We start from the raw sequence: 21,819 nt of genomic DNA on the forward strand, positions 1-21,819 counted from the left end.
CCTGCCCACCCAGGCGCTCCGACAGCCAATCCCGGCGCGTCCCACCAGCGGGCCCCGCCCCCTCAGCCTGCAAACACTGCCCAGGTGTTTCCCGCATCCCAGGGCTCCTCGTGCGCTGGGCCGACCGCACTCTCCCCAGCTCCTGCAAGCTGGCTTCCCTGCTGGGGAGCGTGGGTTCCTTCCTCCAGAAAAGGGGAGCCGGAGAAGGACTTTAAAACAGGGGTGTCGTTTTCAGATGTGCGTATTAGAAAGGTCCCGGTGGCTCCTGCGAGGAGGAGGGACTGTGGGGGCTGGAACTGGAGCTGAGGACGGACGTTCCGAGGCTGTGGATGCATTGAGGTGAGACCTGAGGCCTGAACGAGAGCCGCTGCAGCAGGGCGGGCAGGGGTGGGTTGAGATTTGGGGGGAAGATGAATGCAATGCAGGGACTTAAATTGGGGGTGAGAGAGAGGAAGTCGTCCGGGTTGACTCCCAGGTGTCTGGCTTGGAAGACGATGTGGGTGGAGGAGGCCCAAGCTGGGCGTGAAGGGGGAGCGCCAAACTCCGCTTTGGACTTGCCGGAGTTGAAGGTGCCTGCAGGAACGGCCCACAGGAAGCTTAGGTTCCCCAGACCGTGGGGTCCCAAGAATGTAGTGGAAGCTGACGCCATGAGGTAAGATTTTCATCAAAAACTGCCCCGCCCCCAGTGTATCAGACGAAAACGAAGGTGAAAATTCTACCAAGCCCTTTCTCTCTCCAGCTGTGTTTGGTTGCAGCACGTAGTCTGCTATATCCTCTACCCTTTACCAGCCCTTTTTGCTATTTCATTCCGGCCTATCCAATCAGTAACCTTCAGCGTTTCAAACGGGTGGGTTGGTCAGACCTACAGCTGTTCTTTAAAGTGCTCAGCTAAAAATGGGCTCATTCATTCCAGTATTGAGTGACTCTCTACATCTTGTCTCATTAATTCCTCCTTTGAGTTACTGCAATAGCCTCTCACATTTTTTGATGCCTTAAAAAAGTATGGTTGATGGGATTAAGGGCACTTTGCTAACTTTTAATTTCTCTTCATTGATGTCTGTGACATAATTAAAACTGCCAACATTCTGCCGAAGCCGTTTTGGCTCAGCGGTAGAACATCAGTCTGCGGACTGAAAGGTCCCAGGTTCGATTCCGGTCAAGGGCATGTACATTGGTTGCGGGCACATTCCGGTGCGGTGTGTGCAGGAGGCAGCTGGTAGATCGACATTTCTAGCTCTGTATCTCTCTCCCTTCCTCTCTGTAAAAAATCAATAAAATATACTTATAAAAAATGATAAAAAGAAAGCTGCCAGCATTCTTTTACCCATTGGTGGAGTGGTGAACAAGCCTTTGCTACTCAAAAACCACAGGTTCAGGTGAGGCAGACCCACCCCACTTTAGGAGATAACCCGACCCAGGTTTGGCCAATTAGACCTAGGGATTGGCTTAGGGTTGGTCACATGTTCTGAGCCAGACCAATGATGATTTTTCTGGAACTGGAGAAAAGATCATTTTCAGCTGGTTGCTAAGCTGGTAGAGAAAGAACCTACTCTGGGCAGTTATCTTTGCAACCAAGGGGGCAGAGCCACTCTGGAAATGAAGCACACAGAAGAAAGCAGGGCTGAGAGGAGACAAGTGTGATGTTGCTTGTGCAACTGGAAACCAGCAGTGCCAGAATGAGCACTAAAGACATTTTTTTTTAATATATTTTATTGATTTTACACAGAGAGGAATTGAGAGAGAGGAACAGAGAGAAACATCGATGAGAGAGAACCATCGATCAGCTGCCTCCTGCACACCCCACACTGGGGACGTGCCCGCAACCAAGGTACATGCCCCCGACCGGAATCGAACCCGGGACCCTTCAGTCCACAGGCCGATGCTCTCTCCACTGAGCCAAACCAGTCCCGGCACTAAAGACATTTTAGTTGGTGTTAACTTAAGAATTAAAAAGTCCTGCTGAGCCGAAACAGTTTGGCTCAGTGGATAGAGCGTCAGCCTGCGGACTGAAAGGTCTCAGGTTCGATTCCGGTCAAGGGCACGTGCCTTGGTTGAGGGCACATCCCCAGTGGGAGGTGTGCAAGAGGGAGCTGATCCATGATTCTCTCTCATCGATGTTTCTAACTCTCTATCCCTCTCTCTTCCTCTCTGTAAAAAAAAATCAATAAAATATATATTTTTTTAAAAATTAAAAAGTCCTTTCAAAGCGAGAGGAAAGCAAGTGTTCATTTGAGATCAATAAGAATGGGTATCCAGGAATCATTCATTTAGGCAGAAGTCCAAATGTTGTTTGATTAGAAGACAAAGGCAATGGGTATTAATGACAAAGGAAAAGGGAACAATTACAGCAGAAGGAAAGCATTTCTATTGGTGCAGATAACCTAGGGATGTTAATTTAATTTTATTATTTTATATGTTGTTAGTGTTGATAGTATTACAGATATCTCTCATTCCACACCCTTTCCCCCTCCTCGTAGTCCTACTCCCCCCCCCCCCAACCTTACACCCTGTCTTCACTCCCCTATTGCCCATGTCCATGGGTTATGCATATAAGTATGTAAGTTCTTTGGTTTACCTCTTCTCGTCCCTCAACCGCACACTGAGGTGTGTCAGTCTGTTCCATACCTCCATGCTTCAGGTCTTATTTTGTTGGGCAATTCATTTTGTTCATTAGAATCCACAAATAAAAGAGACTGTGTGATATGTGTCTTTCTCCGTTTGGCTTATTTCACTTAGCATAATTTTTCCAGGTCCTTCCATGGTGTCCTAAAGGGTAAGAGATTCCTCTTTTTTACAGCTGCATAGTATTCCATTGTGTAAATGTCCCACAGCTTTTTAATCCATTCATCTGCTGATGGTGGGCACTTGGGCTGTTTCCAGATCTTGGCTATTGTAAATAACACTTCTATGAACATAGGGGTACATATGTTCTCTCTGATTGGAGTTTTGGGGTTTCTTAGGATATATTCCCAGAAGCGGGATTGCTGGGCCAAACGGTTCCATTTTTAATTTTTTGAGGAAACTCCGTACTGTTTTCCATAGTGGCTGCACCAATCTGCATTCCCACCAGCAGTGAACTAGGCTTCTCTTTTATCCACATCCTCATTAGCGCTTGTTGTTTGTTGATTTTGTTGATGATAGCCATTCTGAGAGGTGTGAGGTGACATCTCATTGTGGCTTTAATTTGCATTTCTCTGATGATAGTGACTTTGAGCATTTTTTTCATATGTCTCTTGGCCATTTGTATATCCTCTTTGGAGAAAAGTCTATTCAGGTCTTCCTTTTTTTTTTTTTTAATTTGATTGTCTTCCTTTTGTTGAGTTTTTATATATTTTGGATATTAACCCCTTGTCAGATGTATCATTAACAAGCCATACAGTGGGCTCCCTTTTCATTTTGCTGGTAGTTTCTTTTGCTATGCAGAAGCTTTTTATTTTGATGTAGTCCCATTTGTTTATTTCCTCCTTAGTTTCCTTTGCCCTAGGACAAGTGGTCAGCAAACTCATTAGTCAATAGAGCCAAATATGAACAGTACAACGATTGAAATTTCTTTTGAGAGCCAAATTTTTTAACCTTAAAATTCTTCTAACGCCACTTCTTCAAAATAGACTTGCCCAGGCCGTGGTATTTTGTGGAAGAGCCACACTCAAGGGGCCAAAGAGCCGCAATGTGGCTCGAGAGCTGCAGTTTGCCGACCACGGCCCTAGATGTTCTGTAAACATATTGCTATGTGAGATGTCTGAAATTTTCTCCTCTAACATTTTTATGGTTTCATGCCTTTTAAGTCTTTTATGCATCTTGAGTTTATTCTTTTTTTAAAAATATATTTTATTGATTTTTTTACAGAGAGGAATAGAGAGCTAGAAACATCGATGAAAGAGAAACATTGACCAGCTGCCTCCTGCACACCCCCTACTGGGGATGTGCCCACAACCAAAGTACATGCCCTTGACCAGAATCGAACCCGGGACCCCTCAGTCCGCAAGCCAACACTCTATCCACTGAGCCAAACCGGTCTCAGCTAGATATCATTTTTATTTTTATTTTTAGATTCAATTGTTGACAGATACTAGTATATATCTATTGCCATTTTGTTCATGTATTTGATATTTTTCTTTTTCCTTTTCTTAAAGAATACCCTTCAACACTTTATGTAATACTGGATTGGTGGTGATAAACTCCTTTAGTTTTTTCTGTCTGTGAAGCTCTTTATCCGACCTTCAATTCTCAGTGAGAGCTTTGCTGGGTAATGGTGGTTGTAGGTCCTTGCCATTCATCATTTTGAATATTTCTTGCCACTCTCGTCTGGCCTGCAAAGTTTTTGTTGAGAAGTCAGCTGACAAGTCATATAACTAACTGCTTTTCTCTTGCTGCTTGTAAGATTCTTTGACTTTAATCCTTGGCATTTTAATTATGATGTGTCTTATTGTGGGCCTTTGGGTTCCTCTTGTTTGGAGCTCTCTGCACTTTCTGGATTTGTAAGTCTATTTCTTTTACCAGGTGGGGGAAGTTTTCTGTCATTATTTCTTTCAATATCTTGCTCTCTCTGTTCCTTCTGGCACCCCCATAAATGGAAATATCGGTACACTTGAAGTTGTCCCCAAGGCTCCTTATATTCTCTTCATATTTTGGGGTTCTTTTTTTTTTTTTTTTAATGCTCTTCTGATTGGGTTTTGTTTTCCTTCCTCATATTTCAAGTTGTTGATTTCTCAGACTCAACTCTACTGTTGAATTCCTGTAAACTGTTCTTTATTAGTATTTCAGTTAGTGTATGCTTAATTTCTGAGTGGTCCTTTTCATGTTTTTGACATTCTCACTAATATCCTTGAAAGTCTCCCTTGACGATCTCATGAAGATCTTTGAGTATGGCTTTAAACCACGGTTGTATCCAAAAGTTTTTCTTCTATTTCTTTCATTTGTGACATGCTTCATTGTCTCTGCATTTTGGCTGCTTCCCCGTGTTTGTTTCTATGTATTAGGTAGAGCTGCTATGTCTCCTGAAGTTGGTAGAATGGCCTTGTGCAGTAGGTATCCAGTGGCTCAGCCTCCTTAGTCAACCTGAGTTGGGTACTCTAGGTCCACCCACTGTGTGGGCTGTGTGCACTCTTGTCATACGAAGTTGAGTCTTGATTGCTGTTGGTGCCACTGGGAGGAATTGACCTCCAGGCCAATTGGCCGTGATGACTAGTTTCAACTACTATGGGAGGGCTGCTGGATAGGAAACACCCCTATGGAGGACTTGCTTCAGTGGGATTTTGGTGCTGGCTGAGTCTGCCCCTTGAGTGTGTCACCTGTAAATGTGTAGAGTTGTAATCTGCTATGGTCTGAAGCTGTAGAGTCTACAGGGAGGTGCAAAGTCAGCCATTGCCTGAGGCCACCTGGCAGGAGCTAAAGAAAAACCTGCAGATACCTTCTATTTGTATTTGGTTTGGAAGTGCCCAGGCCAGCACCAGCTGTTAAGGCGGTCTGGTACTAATGCCAGGTCTTGGGCCTTTTATTGATAGATTTGGGACATGCTCTTACCAGCTGCAGCTTGTTTGAGAGATTTTAGCAAAGTCTGAAACCTGATCCAGGATAGGCCATTCATATGGAAAAGCTGCTGCCAACACTTGAGTGGGGCTGGAAATAGGATGGAGCAGGGTCTCAAGGAATCACCAGGGCCGAGAAAACAGGCTGAGCCAGGTTGATGGGGACTCGGATATGACTGCCAGTCAGCCCTGTGGCAGGGGAGGTCCCAGCACAGGAAAGTCCCCTGCAAGCACCCCTGTCTGGGAGAAAGCCATCCCGAGTTCCTGCTCTAATGCCAGACAATCCAGTTCCTCCCTGTATGTGTCTGGGTCCCCCAACACCACCTAGCGCTGGAGCTCATTGGGGTTGAGACCAAGTAGGTTTGTGCACCTGCCCTTTATTAGGGACACCTGGATCTCCGGCAGCTCCCGTGTTCCACAGCCACAATCCCCACTGGTTTTTATAGCTCGTGGTCGTAGCAACTTCTCTTCCCAGCTCCGAGATCCTGGGTTGGGAGTCTGGTGTGGAGCTGGCACCCCTTGACCTCATGAGGGGCCTGTGCAGAGACAATCTCTCCCAATTAATTTAAATAAATACGGCACCCTTGTGTGCCGGACTAGTGTGTTCTGTACCTCCACCCCTCCTGCCAGTCTCAATGTGCTTCTTCTCTAGTTGTAGGACTTCCATTCAGACAGCTTTCAAGCAGTTCTGGATGGTGGTTATTCTGTATTTTAGTTGTAATCTTGATGTGGTTGTGGGAGGTGGCAGATACAGTTTACAGAAGCACCATCTTGGTTCTCCCCGCTAAAATTCTTTATCTGGTCAGGACACACACACCTAGCTTTTGGGAGCTCAGAGACTGACATCTCGTGGTTAGTGGTAAAGATGCAGGTTGAGGTGTCCATACCTAGCCAGATAGCAATGAAGTATTTGATAGAGGAGTCCTAAGGCTTGTTTTGGACATTGTTTCTGACAGTGCAACTTTGAAGAGTGACTCTGGCCAAAGATTATCTGGTTTATTCTATTGTAGTATCCTCTTAATAAAGAGGGAATATGCAAATTGACCACTCCATCACATATATGGTGGCGCTCATAGCCACAAGATGGTAGCACCCAGTCCCCTTAGCCCTGCCGGAATCCCCCAGTCCTGGGGAGCGGCAGGTGGGCAGTGCAGCTGGATCGCCTCCAGGCAGGTCTGGCTGCGCTAATTGCCTCTGCTAGAGTCCCCCAGTCCTTTCAGTCCCACCGGTGGGAAGCAGGCAAGCGGGCCCAGCAGAAAGCACGGCCTGCTTACCTGTTGCCGTTAGAAGGTGCAGGTCGGGCTGAGGGCCTCCCCCCATGCACAAATTTTGTGCACTGGGCCTCTAGTTCATTTATAAAGTTTGAAACAGCTTTCAAATTTAGCCATTAGATATTTAATATTTTTAGTCAATTTTAAGCCTAATAAAATATAACTGTCCAAAAATTCCAAAACTAACTTACCAGTATTTAGCCACAGTCATTAAGTTTTTATTTCACATTCATTGAAGTTTTTAACTTTACTCAACAAAGGTCAAAACAATTCTAGCACTACTATTCTGACTGGACCTAAAATTAAGTATCTATAATTTGGACCTCTAAAAATAATATTCTCTTGTAATAATGAAAAATGGCTGAGGTGGGGGTGTCTTTTAGAAAATGCTGAGTACTCAATTTCAAGGTCAGAAAATTAAGAAGTCCAGTTTCTCCTATTCCCTTTTCTCAATCTCATAGCCAGGAATGTAGATCTGGGTTAGCAAGGTAGAAAGGAAACTACTTTTTTTTCCTCTGGGATGTACTTTAGACACAGTACCCTTTCTTCTAAGAGCTAAGAAAACATTTTAGCTACTAAATGAAAAGCAAAGACAATCTTCAGCAGAGGCTGCAAAAATTCTCAAATTTCACAAATAAGTGTTGAGACACATACCTGAGTCATTTCTTTCAATATATTTTATTCTGATGAAGTTACAAAAGTAGATACAAATTACTTTTTTTAAAGTACACTTAACTGACTTAGAAAAATAGATAAAGCCCCTAAAGATTTAAAAATACAACATAAGATTTCATGTAAAGAACATTTAAAAATGTTTTAGATGGTAACCAAAACTAATTTATACAAGCTATTTTTGATGTAGACCAAACATAATAAATCAGCAGTCTATTTGGATTTACAGAATACTTGTTTGGAATACAATTTGATGAGGGAAAACCCAAGTGAATCTTAATGCAATTGCTTCAGTAAAATTACAATCACATGTAATATCCCCAAAAACCTCCTATAGTCTGGATTCAAAGTAAAAATACAGGAAGACTGAGGGACTACCATTTTCCCTCTTTGCCAGAATTCTACAATAAATAGTAAATCCACTTATTGAACAAATATCAGGAGGATATAATGTCCCTGTTGAAGATGCTCAGATTGGTGTCCCAGGCCAGCGTATTTTAGGCTGGAGTTCTACAGACAGCAGACAGCCTCCACCACCACACAGGGGCAACACCACGCTGTGCCTGGGGCTGCTGCATAAACTTCTAGGACTTATATTCTATGGGCCTGATTTGTTTATGCTTGTGAAGCAGTAATGTTTCTCCAAAGTTCTACTTCTAGTAACCTCACTGCTCAGAGAAAAGGCCAACAGTATAATCAGGAAACCTCAACAAAGTTTGCAGAAGTTAAAATCAGCACCAGGATTGCTCCTCTTGCCTCACATGACTAGGAAAACTTTCCTTTTTTTTGTTATCAGAGATCAGAGTCATGATGACTACAGATTTGCATTTCTTGAGCAGGCAGTTACATGAGCCAAGGGCTGGAAGCCCTCTAAAATCACTTTATTCAGTCTAGAGAAGAATAAAAGATTCATTTGGCTGTCAATACAAAAATTAGTACAAGGAAATTTCAATATTTAAATAAAAATCTGCACATTTTCTTAAAGGCCTGAAAATAAAAGCACCAAAGGATTAACTGCATATTATAAAACACTCCCCCTAAACCCCATGATTATTATCAGGTAAGAGTGGGTCACTTTGACAGGAGATGGCTTGTGATCGGGAGGGGTCAGGGTAGGGAGTGTTGTCCAACAGGCATATGCTGGGCACAGAGAGATAAGTCAAACAACAGTTACCAGAAGCTGGCCCCTTAGCCAAGTCAAGAAGGGGCCTCCCCCCCCCCCCACCCCCATTCCTCCAATTATCCTGCCTTCAACTCCCTGGCCTTGGATATAAACAAGTAATGTTAACACTGATGTTTGAATGCATTGCTGACCAAACCAGATTGTATGGGAACCTGGTAATGTTTTTATTTTTAAAAAGGCCATTCTGAATCTCAAATTACCAACAATTTTATTTGTGTACTAGTATGCTGCCTTTACTCCTTATTCTAACGTTAGTCTTTGGTTAATTTTGGGTTGAGTCTTGAAGAGAGGGAAGATTTCTATCACGGAAAATAGGAGAAAATCAACCCTTTTGTTTGAGAATATTAGAAATATTAGAAATGATGATGCAAGTGCAACCCTTGTTGAAAAATCTAACTTTATTCCTTGCAGACTTAAAGCCAATAAGGTTTAAAGTTGAGAGGCAGTAACATTCTCAGCGGTATCCAGAAATCTGCCCTCTTGTTTGTAAAGGATCAACATAAACATATATACAGCCTGACAGGGGCCTTTGAATAAACTTAAAATGTGGACCATGGAATGTCTCATAGAGGGCTTTTCTTTTTTTTCATAGGTGATTATCCCACTCTTTAATTTCTAAAACAATGAGGTACAGTTTCAGCCTAATTAGATTAAATGTTTTGTTTCCTTTAAAATCCTGAATATATTTAATAATTCATTGAAATTGACTTTGACTTATTATAAAAACAGTTTCTAAGTAATTCTCTTCCTTATACTCTAGTGGAATAATAAAAATAAATAACAAAACAAAAAAAAAAAACCCACAAAAAAAACTATCAAAGCTAACCTATGCCAAAGCCATCAAGAAGGTGGTGAGTACTTTGCAAAAGTCACAACTCTGAAACAGAATGCTGGTGAACTTAAAGTGGCTGCTGTCTAGCAAGTCTTTAATATATTTGTGCCTCAATACACTTAAACCGTCAGAATTCATGAAATCCTAGAAGCCTAATGAAAATCAGATATTTTCTTTGTTAAAGGGAAGATCCTTTTTATCTGAATGGAAGTAGAATTCAGGTTTTAATACAATAATTAACACAGGATAAACCCCCAGGGGAGCCGAAGCCGGTTTGGCTCAGTGGTAGAGTGTCGGTCTGCGGACTGAAAGGTCCCGGGTTCGATTCCAGTCAAGGGCAGGTACATTGGTTGCGGGCACATCCCCGGTAGGGGGTGTACAAGAGGCAGCTGGTCGATGTTTCTCATCGATGTTTCTAGCTCTTATCTCTCTCCCTTCCTCTCTGTAAAAAATCAATAAAATATATTTTTAAAAAACGCAGGGGAGCTTAATCCATCCTTTAACTATTAACAGAATGAAGATCTTTTTTTTCTTATTCCTCCCATGCTGTCTCCTTTAAACACACAAACACAAGAATAGGAAACATCAAACTTATAACTGATATAAAATGTGTACATCTTTCAAGATTTTTTTGTGTGTGTGATTTCCTTAAGTTTTATCCTTATTGTGATAAAGTTGATGCATTTCTATAGTATTCTTTATTAAGTCTCAAGCCACACACACAAAAACAACCCAAACACACAATTCATTTTTTAAAAAGGAAATTCAAAACAATAAAGTAATCTGAGTATTTTCCATCCTATCCAGAATTTCAAACCTTCTGAAAGACAACATGAATGAAAATAGTGGTTTGAGGCCTAAATCTGTCTTAATTTTTTAGAAGTTTTCTTTTTGTCAGCCAAGTTATATATTCAAATTAATCTGAACAAAGTATTTAAAAAAACAAAAATCTACAAGACCACCTTAGATGCCTTAAAACAATTATTTCTAATATGCACACACTACTAAACATTGAGGTTCATATGTGAATAAAATGCAAATTAAGATTAAAAAGCAAAGTCATTTTAGAAATAACTTTGGTTACTCTCACATATGTCTTATGACTTAAATGGCAATCATGGATTTTGAAAAAATATACATATTATGTATTATCTATAAAAACACTAGTATATAACTTCAAACAACATGTTTATCCAAAGTGACAAATTGTTCTAAACCTTAAGGAAACAAAAAAAACACCACCTCTTTTATAAGCAGAATAAAACCTATCTGACTGAGATATTAACAAATTTGTGGTGGAAACTTGTTAATAAATTATTGGTCCAAATTCTTAATATCCATTCTGCTATAACCTGAAACAAACTAAGTCATTTTCTTTAGTAAAAGAATATGTAAACTGATAAACTACAGATTAAACATCACATTAAAAATGTGACCAGGTGATAAGAAGTGTGATGACATAGTGCCTCAAATCTGGCTGTGTCCTGAATTTCTCACTCGGAAGGTATTAGGCCAACCTACCTTTGGGACAATTTTTATCAGCAGAGACAATAGTTGTCTCTCTCTCCTGTTTCTTAAAGTTTGTATCACTAGTCTATAACAGATAGGAATGAGATAGCTCTAGCAGTAGATGAAGCAAGAGGGTAATCGTGTACTAGAAGAAACATTTATCTGTCTTTTGATCCAAGCTTCTCAATTAATTCCTGAAGAGGTGCCAACTCACGCCTATCAATCAGATTAAACTCCTAAAAAGAGAAGAAAAATAAAATTTAAAAATAGATCTAAAATTAAAACTCTGTAAATGTCAGAGAAAGTATTCCCAACACTAGTTTTCTGAAATTGAAATAATGAAATGATCTCTGAACATTTTAAAATACAATAATTTTTACTCCTTTTTAAAATCCGGAGAGCTTACTAAACAAGCAATTATAATAGCATGATGCTCACTGGGTAAAACACTGAAATTAAAATTGTGTTCACATTTACATAGGAATTATCTGAAAACTTTATGCTGAACCCTTGCTAGTGGTCACGCCAGGGGCAGCAGACCTTTTCATAGTTATACTAGAGGCCTGGTGCACAAAATTCGTGCACTGGGGGGTGGTGTCCCTCCGCCTGGCCTGTATCCTCTCGCAGCCCGGGAGCCCTGCCACTGGCTGGGTAGCCTGGGCCTCCCCCCACCCGGGGCTCTGATCAATCGCCCCGCAGAGGGAGGCCCTGTCTATCACTGCAGTGCCACCGGCCTGGTAGTCTGGGCCTCCGCTCTTTGGGGTGATCAATCACAGGGCTCCAAGACCAATAGCCCCAGGGAGGGAGGCCCCACCCATCCACTCAGCCTGAGCCCACCTGCCTGGGCCTCCCTCTTTGGGGTGATCACAGAACGGGCCTCCCTCTGTGGGGAAATCATGGGACGATGGCAGGGCCCCCTGACCAATAACAACACACCCATCTTGGCTGGCCTGGCACTACTGCGTGTCATAGTGTGGTCATTCGGATGGTTGTTCTACTGTTTGGTCGTTTGCATGTTACACTCATTGTTATAGACTAGAGGCCCGGAGCATGAAATCTGTGGGGGAGGGGAGAGAGGCTCTGTGATCGCCCAGCCTGTACTCTCTCCAATCTAGGACCCCTCGAGGGATGTCCGACTGCCCATTTAGGCCGGATCCTTTCTAAAAGGGCAGTCAGACATCCCTCCCACAATCCGGGACTGCTGGTTCCCAACTGCTCGCCTGCCTGCTTTCCTGATTGCTCCTAACGGCTTCTGCCTACCAGCCAGCCTGATCACCCCTAATCACTCCCCTGCCAGCCTGATCGCCCCCAACTGCTCTCCCCTCCTGGCCTGATCACCCACAACTGCCCTCCCCTGCTGGCCATCTTGTATCCACAGGGAGGCAGCCATCTTATGTTGGAGTGGTCAATTTGCATATTACTCTTTCATTAGAATAGAGGCCTAGTGCATGGGTGGGGCCTGCTGGTTTGCCCTGGTTTGTTTGGGATCATGGTGGAGGTTCCCTTGGGGTGAGGAGCATGGGGCGGCCGGGATGAGGGGCCTGTAGTGATTTGCAGGCCAGCCATGCTCCCCGGCAACCCAAGTGGAGGCCCTGGTATCTGGGATTTACTTATCTTTTGTAATTGAAACTTTGTAGCCTTGAGCAGAGCCAGCGCAGGCAGAAAGTTTGGCTTCCTCCATCACCAGGGGCAACCCAAGCCTCCTGTTCTCTCCAGCTCTGTGGCTGCCACCATATTTGTTGGGTTAATTTGCATACTCATTCCTGATTGGCTGGTGGGCATAGTGGAGGTACAATTTGTATGCTTCTCTTTTATTAGATAGGATTCTATATGCCATACAACCCCAGAAGATAAAGAGCATAGTACATTATCCTTTACGTGATACATAATATTGTAATACGCAAACTGACCAAACAATTGAACAGCAGAACGACTGTCCAAACGACCACACTATGACATGCACTAGTGCCAGGCCAGCCAAGGCAGGTGTGATACAATTAGTTGGGGGCCCCAAAGAGGGAGGCCCAGGCCACTGGCAGGTGGGGCAATCATTGGGGGAGGGGAGAGCATTGGCCTCCCTCTACGGGGCAATCTTTCGGGGGAAGGGGGAACTTCTGCAGTTGACCCTCCCAAAGAGGGAGGCCCAGACCACTGACGGGAGGGCTGTGGCGAGTGGGCGGGGCCTCCCTCTGGGGGGCAATCGATCATGGGGCTCCCATACTGTGAGAGGGTGCAGACTAGGCTGAGGGACACTCCCCCACCCCAGTGCATAAGTTTTATGCACTGGGCCTCTAGTCTATTATAAAGCTTCTGAGTTTTCCACCAAAAAATATCTAGACATTTGTATTTTGCATACAGAATTATATATTTCTAAAGCAAGACTAAGTCCCCATTTTTCCACATATTTTTCAAACAATGTGATTATTTTGATTTTTAAAGATTCTAGCTGCTAAAACTTCATAACATTTGGCCTTATGTGGGACTTCTAGACACTGAACCTAAGATAACATGTCACAGATTCTTCTAAATATTTCTCTTCCAGGCATAAACATCTCATGAAACAACCCAACTCGATGTTTTTCATGCGTCCCTTTACCAGCAGTGGCGATGGGTCAGAAGGATGTGGACAAGTGGTCTTGAGTTTTTGGTGCTCCTTGTCATAGCCTAACCAGAGACCTGGGCAGCCAGAGGCAGGAAACCCAGATGGAGATGATGCTTTCTATGCTGCTACACACATCAATAAAATAATGTAGAAAAGAGAACACTGCTTACTCTTAGCTCTGCATCTATAAATAAAACTCTATAAATTGTTCTTTATTAAAGTTACCAAACCAAGTATGTTCAAGTTGAAGAACACAAAAGTCAACATGGTTCAACTTACCTGAACAAAGAAAATAAAGTGCTTGAAGGAGGTATTGAGGTGAGCCTCCTCTTGCAGCTGCATCACAGAATCAAAGTGCTGGTGATAAATGTGGGCATAAACCCTAAACAGACGCTTTAGGATGGTCTTTGCCACAGACATAAAGTTTTTGGGAAATGGGACACCTATAATAAATATACATATATATATCCATTAGTCTTTTATCTAATGGGACAGCAGAAAGTTTAGATAGAGCCATAATTAACTCCAAAAGACAAACATGCACATTCACAAATACAAGCCTACTGCCATATATACATCTTTTTAAAGACAATGAAAAAGTAATTCCAAACATAAGCATATGAGGTATGCTCATATACCACACATTTTGTATCTTAAAATAGCAGGCACGGGTTTCAAAATGTATATATAAAATGTTACTGAATCAAAATTAAAATAAGCCTATTTGTGGTTAATATTGAAGAATGTCTTCCTAAGACTGAATGCCCAGCCGGTGTGCCTTAGCAGTTGAGCACTGACCCAGGAACCAAGAGGTTGCAGGTTTGATTCCTGGTCAGGGCACTTGCCCAGGTTGTGGGCTCAATAGGGAGAACTGATGCAGCCTACTGGTGTTTCTCTCTACCCATCTCCCTTCCCTTCTCTAAAAACCAACACTTTAAAAAAAAAGATAAAATGTAACAATAGTAAGCATTTGACTATAAATAGAAAATTTTTGTTTTATGTAATCTGTAACTAAAAAAAAATTACACACTCAACTAGGACTGGAAACTCCCCTAAGAAAAAGAAAAGGCACCTTTCAGGTCATCATAACCTACTGTTTTACAAGTAGTTTATCTTCTTAAATTCCTCTGAAAAGCCAGTTTTCTTAAACTAGGAGTATTTATTTTATTAAGGCTATCTTCATTTTTCTATAGTCTAAGAAGGGAATATATTTTCTGAAAAAAGAGGGGAAGAGCAGCTCCTATTTTCTAAGAAGTATCTCCTTAGGAAGTAACAGGGAGAGGGTTTGATAAGCCCTTCCCAAGCAGTGCAGGTAGGGATGCAACTGGTTACATTCCTGAAAATTTTGATTAACAAGACAAAGTCTCTTAGAAGGCAGGGAGAGGAGAAAAACAATACAATTGGCACTGAGTACAATAACCACAACGGTCTGTTCCAGAACATTTACTCTTGAAACATTTTCTTTAAATTTTCAAGAACAAAAGCTTAAACAATTTTCCTTCCCTGAATTTTGTTTTGTTTTTCAATAGTTCTTACTATCTTGAAATTTAGTATATTTTGCTCTTATAAGGTGGTTTTTTGGGGGATTCCCCTCCCCACCTGCTGTCTTGACTAACAACCTGCCCTTTCAAACATTATTGTGGAGCTTATGGGCCTGTTTTTCTGAAATTGGTCTTGTATAAATGTACTGAAAAGATGGATTTTATGTCAAATTCTTTTCAAAATTTATAAATGGGCACCTTGCTAATAAAAAGAACAGATATAACTTGGATATACTAGTTTAAAAGTGAATAAACAATTTCGTCAAAGCAGATAATTGGCATAAATAAATGTGGTATGTAATAATAATGTAATGAGGGGGGGAAATGCCAGAACATTAGGGTAAATTACTGATGAATGGGAAGCTGAGAAAAGAGAATTAAGTCAAAAGTATTCTTAAGAAAACTTTAATGAATAAAGAACTATTTGTTTAAATCTAAGCACTTTCAAGTTGAATTTGACAGAAACATTCAAGCAGAGTCACTATATAGTAACAAATCTTTATTTGCTATTAAGCAAATAAAATGCTTAATAGAAAAGTTGACCAATAGCAAACAGGAAAAATGTAACAAGATATAACTTCTGGAAAACCTTTAGACTGCAAAAAAGGAATCTGCTATGGTCTGTGTTGTTCTCCTCCTACCTCCTGGCAAAATCCGTACGTTGAAGTCCTATCCCCTAGTTCAGTGGTGGGCAAACTTACTAGTCAACAGAGCCAAATATCAACAATACAATTGAAATTTCTTTTGAGAGCCAAATTTTTTAAACTTAAACTTCTTCTAACTCCACTTCTTCAAAATAGACTCGCCTAGGCCGTGGTATTTTGTGGAAGAGCCACAGTCAAGGGGCCAAAGAGCCGCATGTGGCTCGAGAGCCGCAGTTTGCCGACCACGGCTCTAGTTGATGGCGTTAGTAGGTGGAGCTTTGAGGAGGTGATTGGATCACGAGGGCCCGCCTTTCATGGGTGGGATGAATGGCCTCATAAAAAGAGGCCTCAGAGAGCTGCCCTTCCACTATGTGGGACTAGGTGAGAAGTCCGCAGTCTGAAGTGGGCTTTCACCAGAGTCCAGCCACGCTGGCACCTGACCTCAGACTTTCAGCCTTTAAACTTTGAGAAATGAATTTCTCTTGTTTATGTGCCATCCACTTTCTGGCATTTTTATTATTACAACAGCCTTAACAAACAAGACAGAATCCAACATGTTCATAAGACACCTTTACCCTGAAAATGTCAAGGACCAATCTCATCCATAAATCCAATTTCAAAACCTTAATCAAAATATTAGCAAATAAAAATTCTCTTCTAGGAGAACATTAAAAAAAAAAAAAAAAGAGAAAATCTGATGGTCATTAGCAACACAATTCACACACCTGTAACCAAAAGCAAGATTCTTGCTTAATGCTAAAATACCAGACACACTCATAAAAGGAAACAAGAAAAGGATGTCTGCCATCATCACCATTAATCAACACTGCTCTGGAAGTACTAGTTGGGAAGTACAATTAGGTAAGAGTTACCAAGAAATATACATTATCAGAAAGAGGCAAAATTACCATTAGTTTGATGTAACTGTATACTTTAAAAACTCAAGAAAAACAACCCAAAACAACAGGAATAATCAAAATCTGGTGGTCAATTATAAAATTTATATAAAAATCAACAGATTTTCTATATACTAACCACTAACCACTGGAAACCAAATATTAATTTAAAAAAATATTAAATGCCTAGGAATAAACTGAAGAAACTTGAAGGATTAGCATAAACTATAGAATTTTATAAGAGGATATAGCAAATAAAAGACATGAGTAAATGAAGAAATATACCTTATTCTAGGATAGGAAGGTACAGGATTGTCAAGAGAACAAGAATCCCTATATTAATCTACAAATTGAATAAAATAATAAAAATCTCACAAAGATATATTTTTTTTACCTTGACAAAATGATTCTAAGTTCTTTGGAAGAACAAATATCCCAGAATAGTCGTGAATATTCTGAAAAAGAAGAGCAAGGAAGAGAGACCAGCCCTATAAGATGCTCAAAGATATATGCCCATGGTTAATTAACACAGTATGGAATTTCTACAGGAACAGATAAAGAGATTAAAAGACTCCAAAATATGTGACAATTTGATGATCAGGGAAGAAAAGACACATGTATTTGATAAATAGTACTGGACAAACTGACTACCATTATAAGTGAGGAAAAAATGAAGGAAACAATGAGAAAAAAATTCCTGACAGAACAAAAATTTAAATGTAAAAACAAAAAGTACTAAATGAAAACATGGATAAATATTTTTATAATAGTGAAGTAGGGAAAACCTTTCTAATCATTGATTAAGACCCAGACATCATTAAAGAAAAGATTAATAAGACAAAATAAAGTTATATATAGATAAATCACTTGATGAACACAGTAAGACAAAAGGCAACCTAGGGAAAAATACAACATTTATGACAAAAAGCTAATATCTTCCTTAACATATAAATAAATGAACAAAGAATATAAAGAGAAAACAGAATGATCAATACGAGAAAAAATGCTCAATCTCATCAATAGCTTAAAAATGTACCTTAAAACTTATTTACCTAAATTAAAAAAAAAATTTTTCAGTGACTAACAACCAGTATTGGTGAAGAAACACAGGCAGACACAAACATCTGTGAAAGGAATATCCATTTATAATCTTTTGCAGATAAATTTTGACAGTGTTACATTTTTAAAAAATAGAGCATTAAAAAGCACACATTTATCATTTAAAAAGAAAAGCAGTTCTACAACATTAACTCACCAATCTTAGAAGGAAAAAGGGTTTCATCATCAAGTTGGTCCTGAACCCAAGTCATCAAATAGTCAATGTATTTTGGTGCAGAACATTTGATTGGCTTTTTAATATTAGTACCATCTGCCCAATGATATTCATATCTGAAGAGAGAAAGGTTTTATTCATAGTTTTCACATTAACAAATGTGCAACTTATAATCAAAGTAGGTTCACATTTTGTCAACATATCTTTAGTAAATTACCTAAACTACCTAAGATTACTGAGAGCTTCCCATTGAATTATTTTGAAAAGTGATGGTTATAGTTAGAAGAAAAAGAGAAAATAATGTGGCAGCTGGCAGTGCCAGAATGGATATTTTCTAGCATAGCCTTAGGAAAGATAAATGAACTGTATTTCTGTCTGTGAAGACTGGGGAAGGGACTGATGGATCACTGCATTCTGAGTTCCTTGGCCACCAAGTTATCACCAATAGAGTAAAGATCATAAAACCCTACCCAGCCAGTATGGCTCAGTGGTTGAGTGTTGCCCTATGAACCAGGAGGTCATGGTTGATTCAGGGCACATGCCTGGGTTGTGGGCTTGATCCCCAGTGGGTAGATGCAAGAGGCAGCTAATGGATGATTCTTTCTCATCACTGATGTTTATCTTTCTTTCCATATCCCTTCCTCTCTGAAATCAATAAAAACATTTTTTTAAAATATTTTTTATTGTTTTTACAGAGTGGAAGAGAGAGGGATAGAGTTAGAAACATCAATGTGAGAGAAACATTGATCAGCTGCCTCCTGCACACCAAGGCACATGCCCTTGATCAGAATCGAACCTGGGACCTGTCAGTCCCCAGGCCGACACTCTATCCACTGAGCTAAACCGATTAGGGCAATAAAGACATTTTTTAAAAACATTATAAAACCCTGTTTTTTGGAAAGGGTGTAAGTTAGTCATGTTTCTAAGAAAGCAATACTTAGGCACTCAATATTCATTCAGAACAAAGAGTATGCTCAGATGGTGTGCTTAACTAGAATGATTAAAAGACTTATAGGAAACCTCACTATATAAAGTATTTAAGCCATAGATAGTTTAACTTTCTTAAATTTCTTTAAGGAAGCTTGAGAATTAAAACTTAAAACAACACAAAATAAAAACATCCTTAGCACTAGCTGGTTTGGCTCAATGGATAGAGCCTGTGGACTGAAGGGTCCCAGCTTTTATTTGGTCAAGGTCACATGCTCGGGTTGTGGGCTCAATCCCCAGTAGGGATCGTGCAGGAGGCAGCCAATCAATGAGTCTCTCTCATCGTTCAAGTTTTTATCTCTCTCTCTCTCCCTCTCCCTTCCTTTCTGAAGTAAATAAAAATATATTTTTAAAAGATATTCCTAAAATACCATAATAAAAACTAGTGGCCCAGTACACAAAATTCGTGCACTCAGGGAGGGGGAGAGAGTCCCCTAGCCAGCCTGTGCGCTCTCACAGTGCAGGAGCCCTGTGATCAATAGCCCCAAAGAGGTAGGCCCCGCCCACCCATCAGTGCTCCTTGATGAATTGCCCCAAAGAGGTAGGCCAGAGCCCTGTTCCCGCCTCCACAGCAGGTGTGTGCAGGCGGGAACCACCCCCACGTGCACACGCAGTGCCAAGCCCTGCCCACCCTAGTGATGGACTGTGACAGTGTGAGGGCTTTTATTAGTATAGAAGATAGGATTACCAACTGCCTGGGGATCTATCCTTCACACCTGTAGAAAATTCAGAAAAGACAATTTTTTCCCCCAAGAGGTGAATAAATACCTTGACACCAACTACCATGACATAAATTCATACTATCTAGAAAAGACTAGAAGGAAACACCTAAATCACACACCATCAAACTTTGACAACATACAGATAACAGAGTTCCATCTCTTTCTCAGTATTTCTTGAAATTTATTATAGTCAATTTTTAAAAAATCTAGCAACTTTAAGCCAAATAACACAGCACAGTTGGAAGTAATTAACACTAAATAAGCATAGAAAAAGGAATCAAATATTAAAAAGTTAACTAAAAACTTGATTTCAAGAACTAATTTAAAAAACAGAACCATAATGTTAACAGAGTTCTAAATTTCTTTTCCTTTTACAACTCCTTACTTTAATGCAATTACAAAATCAAGCACTAAGTACCAAATGCCAAAGTATTTAATAACTAAAAGCTTATAGGTAAGTATTCAAGAATCCATAAAATCAAACTGCTTTTACAGAGATAAGAAGAAAGTCTTCATTATTTAATTTCTATCAACTAGTGATTACCTTTACTTAGTACTCCTATATAAAATGCAGTAATATGTACCTTGGACCTGCAGACATGACTGGACAGCTTGCTTCAGTGCAGAATTCTGTAATAGTTCCATATAACATGTTGATCTGATTGAAGAAATCCACAGCTAGAAATATAACAGCAGAATTGTGTTAAAATATCTATGTAAACACACCACCATCAGACCTCTCAGATGAAAGAAAAGTAGACAAATTCTTGGCTGAATCCTTGGGAAATTCAACGATCCAAGGATACTGTAAATTCTCTTTCCTTTGTAAGTTGTCACACCTAAGTAAACTTTTAATATATATTCATTTTTAATATACTAAGCTTTTAACCAGCATGTAACAGCAGAAAAATAAAAATCAGAGATAATTCTAACTTAATGGTGACTATACATCATTAGAATATACAATTTGATTACATCCAAGGGAATGAAAAAAGACATAGCTTCTATTCAGCTGGACCAGACAATTATCATTTGCATCAGAAGAGTGTTAGGAAATACACTGTGAGGGAAGTGTATTGGCAGTTATGAACAGTCATTAAAAAAGTCCAATTCATCATAACAAATTTGAGGCTAGCTCTAGCTGGATTGGCTAAGTAGATAAGAGTATCGGCCTGAAGACTGAAGGGTCCCAGGTTCGATTCAGTCAAGGGCACAAGGGTTGTGGGCTTGATCCCCAGGAGGAGCCATGCAGGAGGCAGTCGATCAATAATTCTCTCTCATCATTGATGTTTCTATCTCTCTCCCTCTCTGAAATAAATAAAAATATATATTTCTTAAAAATTGAGGCTATACATATTGAAGACATTTAAAAAAAATACACAGGACAATGTCCCTTACCCTGAATTCTCCCAGAAGGGGCAAAATTACGAGATGAATAATACAATATAAGAAGATAGATAGTTATATTATACAAAGGCCAACAATAAGTGCGAGAGTTTAGAGAAAAGGTAACATATTAAAGAGTTGAAGTCGTCAGGGAGTGCTTGTCAAGGAGCTTCAGCTAGATCTGCAAAGAAAAAAGAAAAATGGAACAGGAAGGAGAGTGAAACAACTGAGTGAAGCATATTACCCTCTGTACAAAGCAAACCACATAAGCCTTAAAACTCAAGTTTTTTAAAAATGGTTTCTTTCCCTGTCTAAAGCAGTACCTAAAAATCCACTTGGGTTTTTTCAAGTTTCTTAAAAACATATTTAAGAAAGTTTGTACAAAACTCCCTCACTTACAAACCTTACTTTTAGTCATGTTTCTAAGAAAGCAATACTTAGGCACTCAATATTCATTCAAAACAAAAGTATGCTCAGATGGTATGCTAGTTTAGTTTATAAATCTAAAGCAGCAATTTTCAAACCAGTGTGCTGCAAGGAATTTTAAAACATGCAATACCTGACTAGTCAGGGGCACTGACCTCTTTTTCCCTTAAATTATAAAATTAAAAAATGACAAGAGTCAACTCAATAGCTGTCTGGTGTGAATGACTCAAAATTATACCATTTATTTATTTATTTATTTTTGGTCAGGTAAAAATAAATTTTTTGCTTTGCCGCAGAATTTTAGCAATCAGTTTATTGTCAGAGAGAAGTTTGTTATTAGAAAAAAA

At 40.1% G+C, this 21,819-nt stretch overlaps 1 protein-coding gene and 1 long non-coding RNA gene across 4 annotated transcripts in view; one reads left to right on the forward strand and one right to left on the reverse strand.

Annotated features, from left to right (window-relative positions):
* On the forward strand, positions 1-13,812 carry LOC118717553. Its single transcript, XR_004987528.2, has 3 exons — positions 1-339; positions 570-652; positions 13,538-13,812. It is a non-coding gene; the product is annotated as an uncharacterized LOC118717553 (long non-coding RNA).
* MOB1A (MOB kinase activator 1A) overlaps positions 10,130-21,819 on the reverse strand; it is a 23,393-nt gene continuing 11,703 nt past the window's right edge. For 2 of the 3 annotated variants that reach the window (XM_036435746.2, XM_036435745.2), the window contains exons 3-6: positions 20,245-20,338; positions 17,934-18,067; positions 13,877-14,040; positions 10,130-11,231 (exon numbers count right to left, since the gene is read on the reverse strand). In XM_036435746.2, the coding sequence (XP_036291639.1) occupies positions 11,154-11,231; positions 13,877-14,040; positions 17,934-18,067; positions 20,245-20,338 (470 nt within the window). In that variant the 3' untranslated portion in view covers positions 10,130-11,153. Of the gene's footprint in view, positions 11,232-13,876; positions 14,041-17,072; positions 17,134-17,933; positions 18,068-20,244; positions 20,339-21,819 lie in introns of all 3 variants that reach the window. The other variant, XR_004987526.2, reaches the window with a different exon arrangement.

This window comes from Pipistrellus kuhlii, unplaced genomic scaffold, assembly GCF_014108245.1.
Source record: "Pipistrellus kuhlii isolate mPipKuh1 unplaced genomic scaffold, mPipKuh1.p scaffold_m20_p_13, whole genome shotgun sequence".
Lineage (NCBI taxonomy): Eukaryota > Metazoa > Chordata > Mammalia > Chiroptera > Vespertilionidae > Pipistrellus > Pipistrellus kuhlii.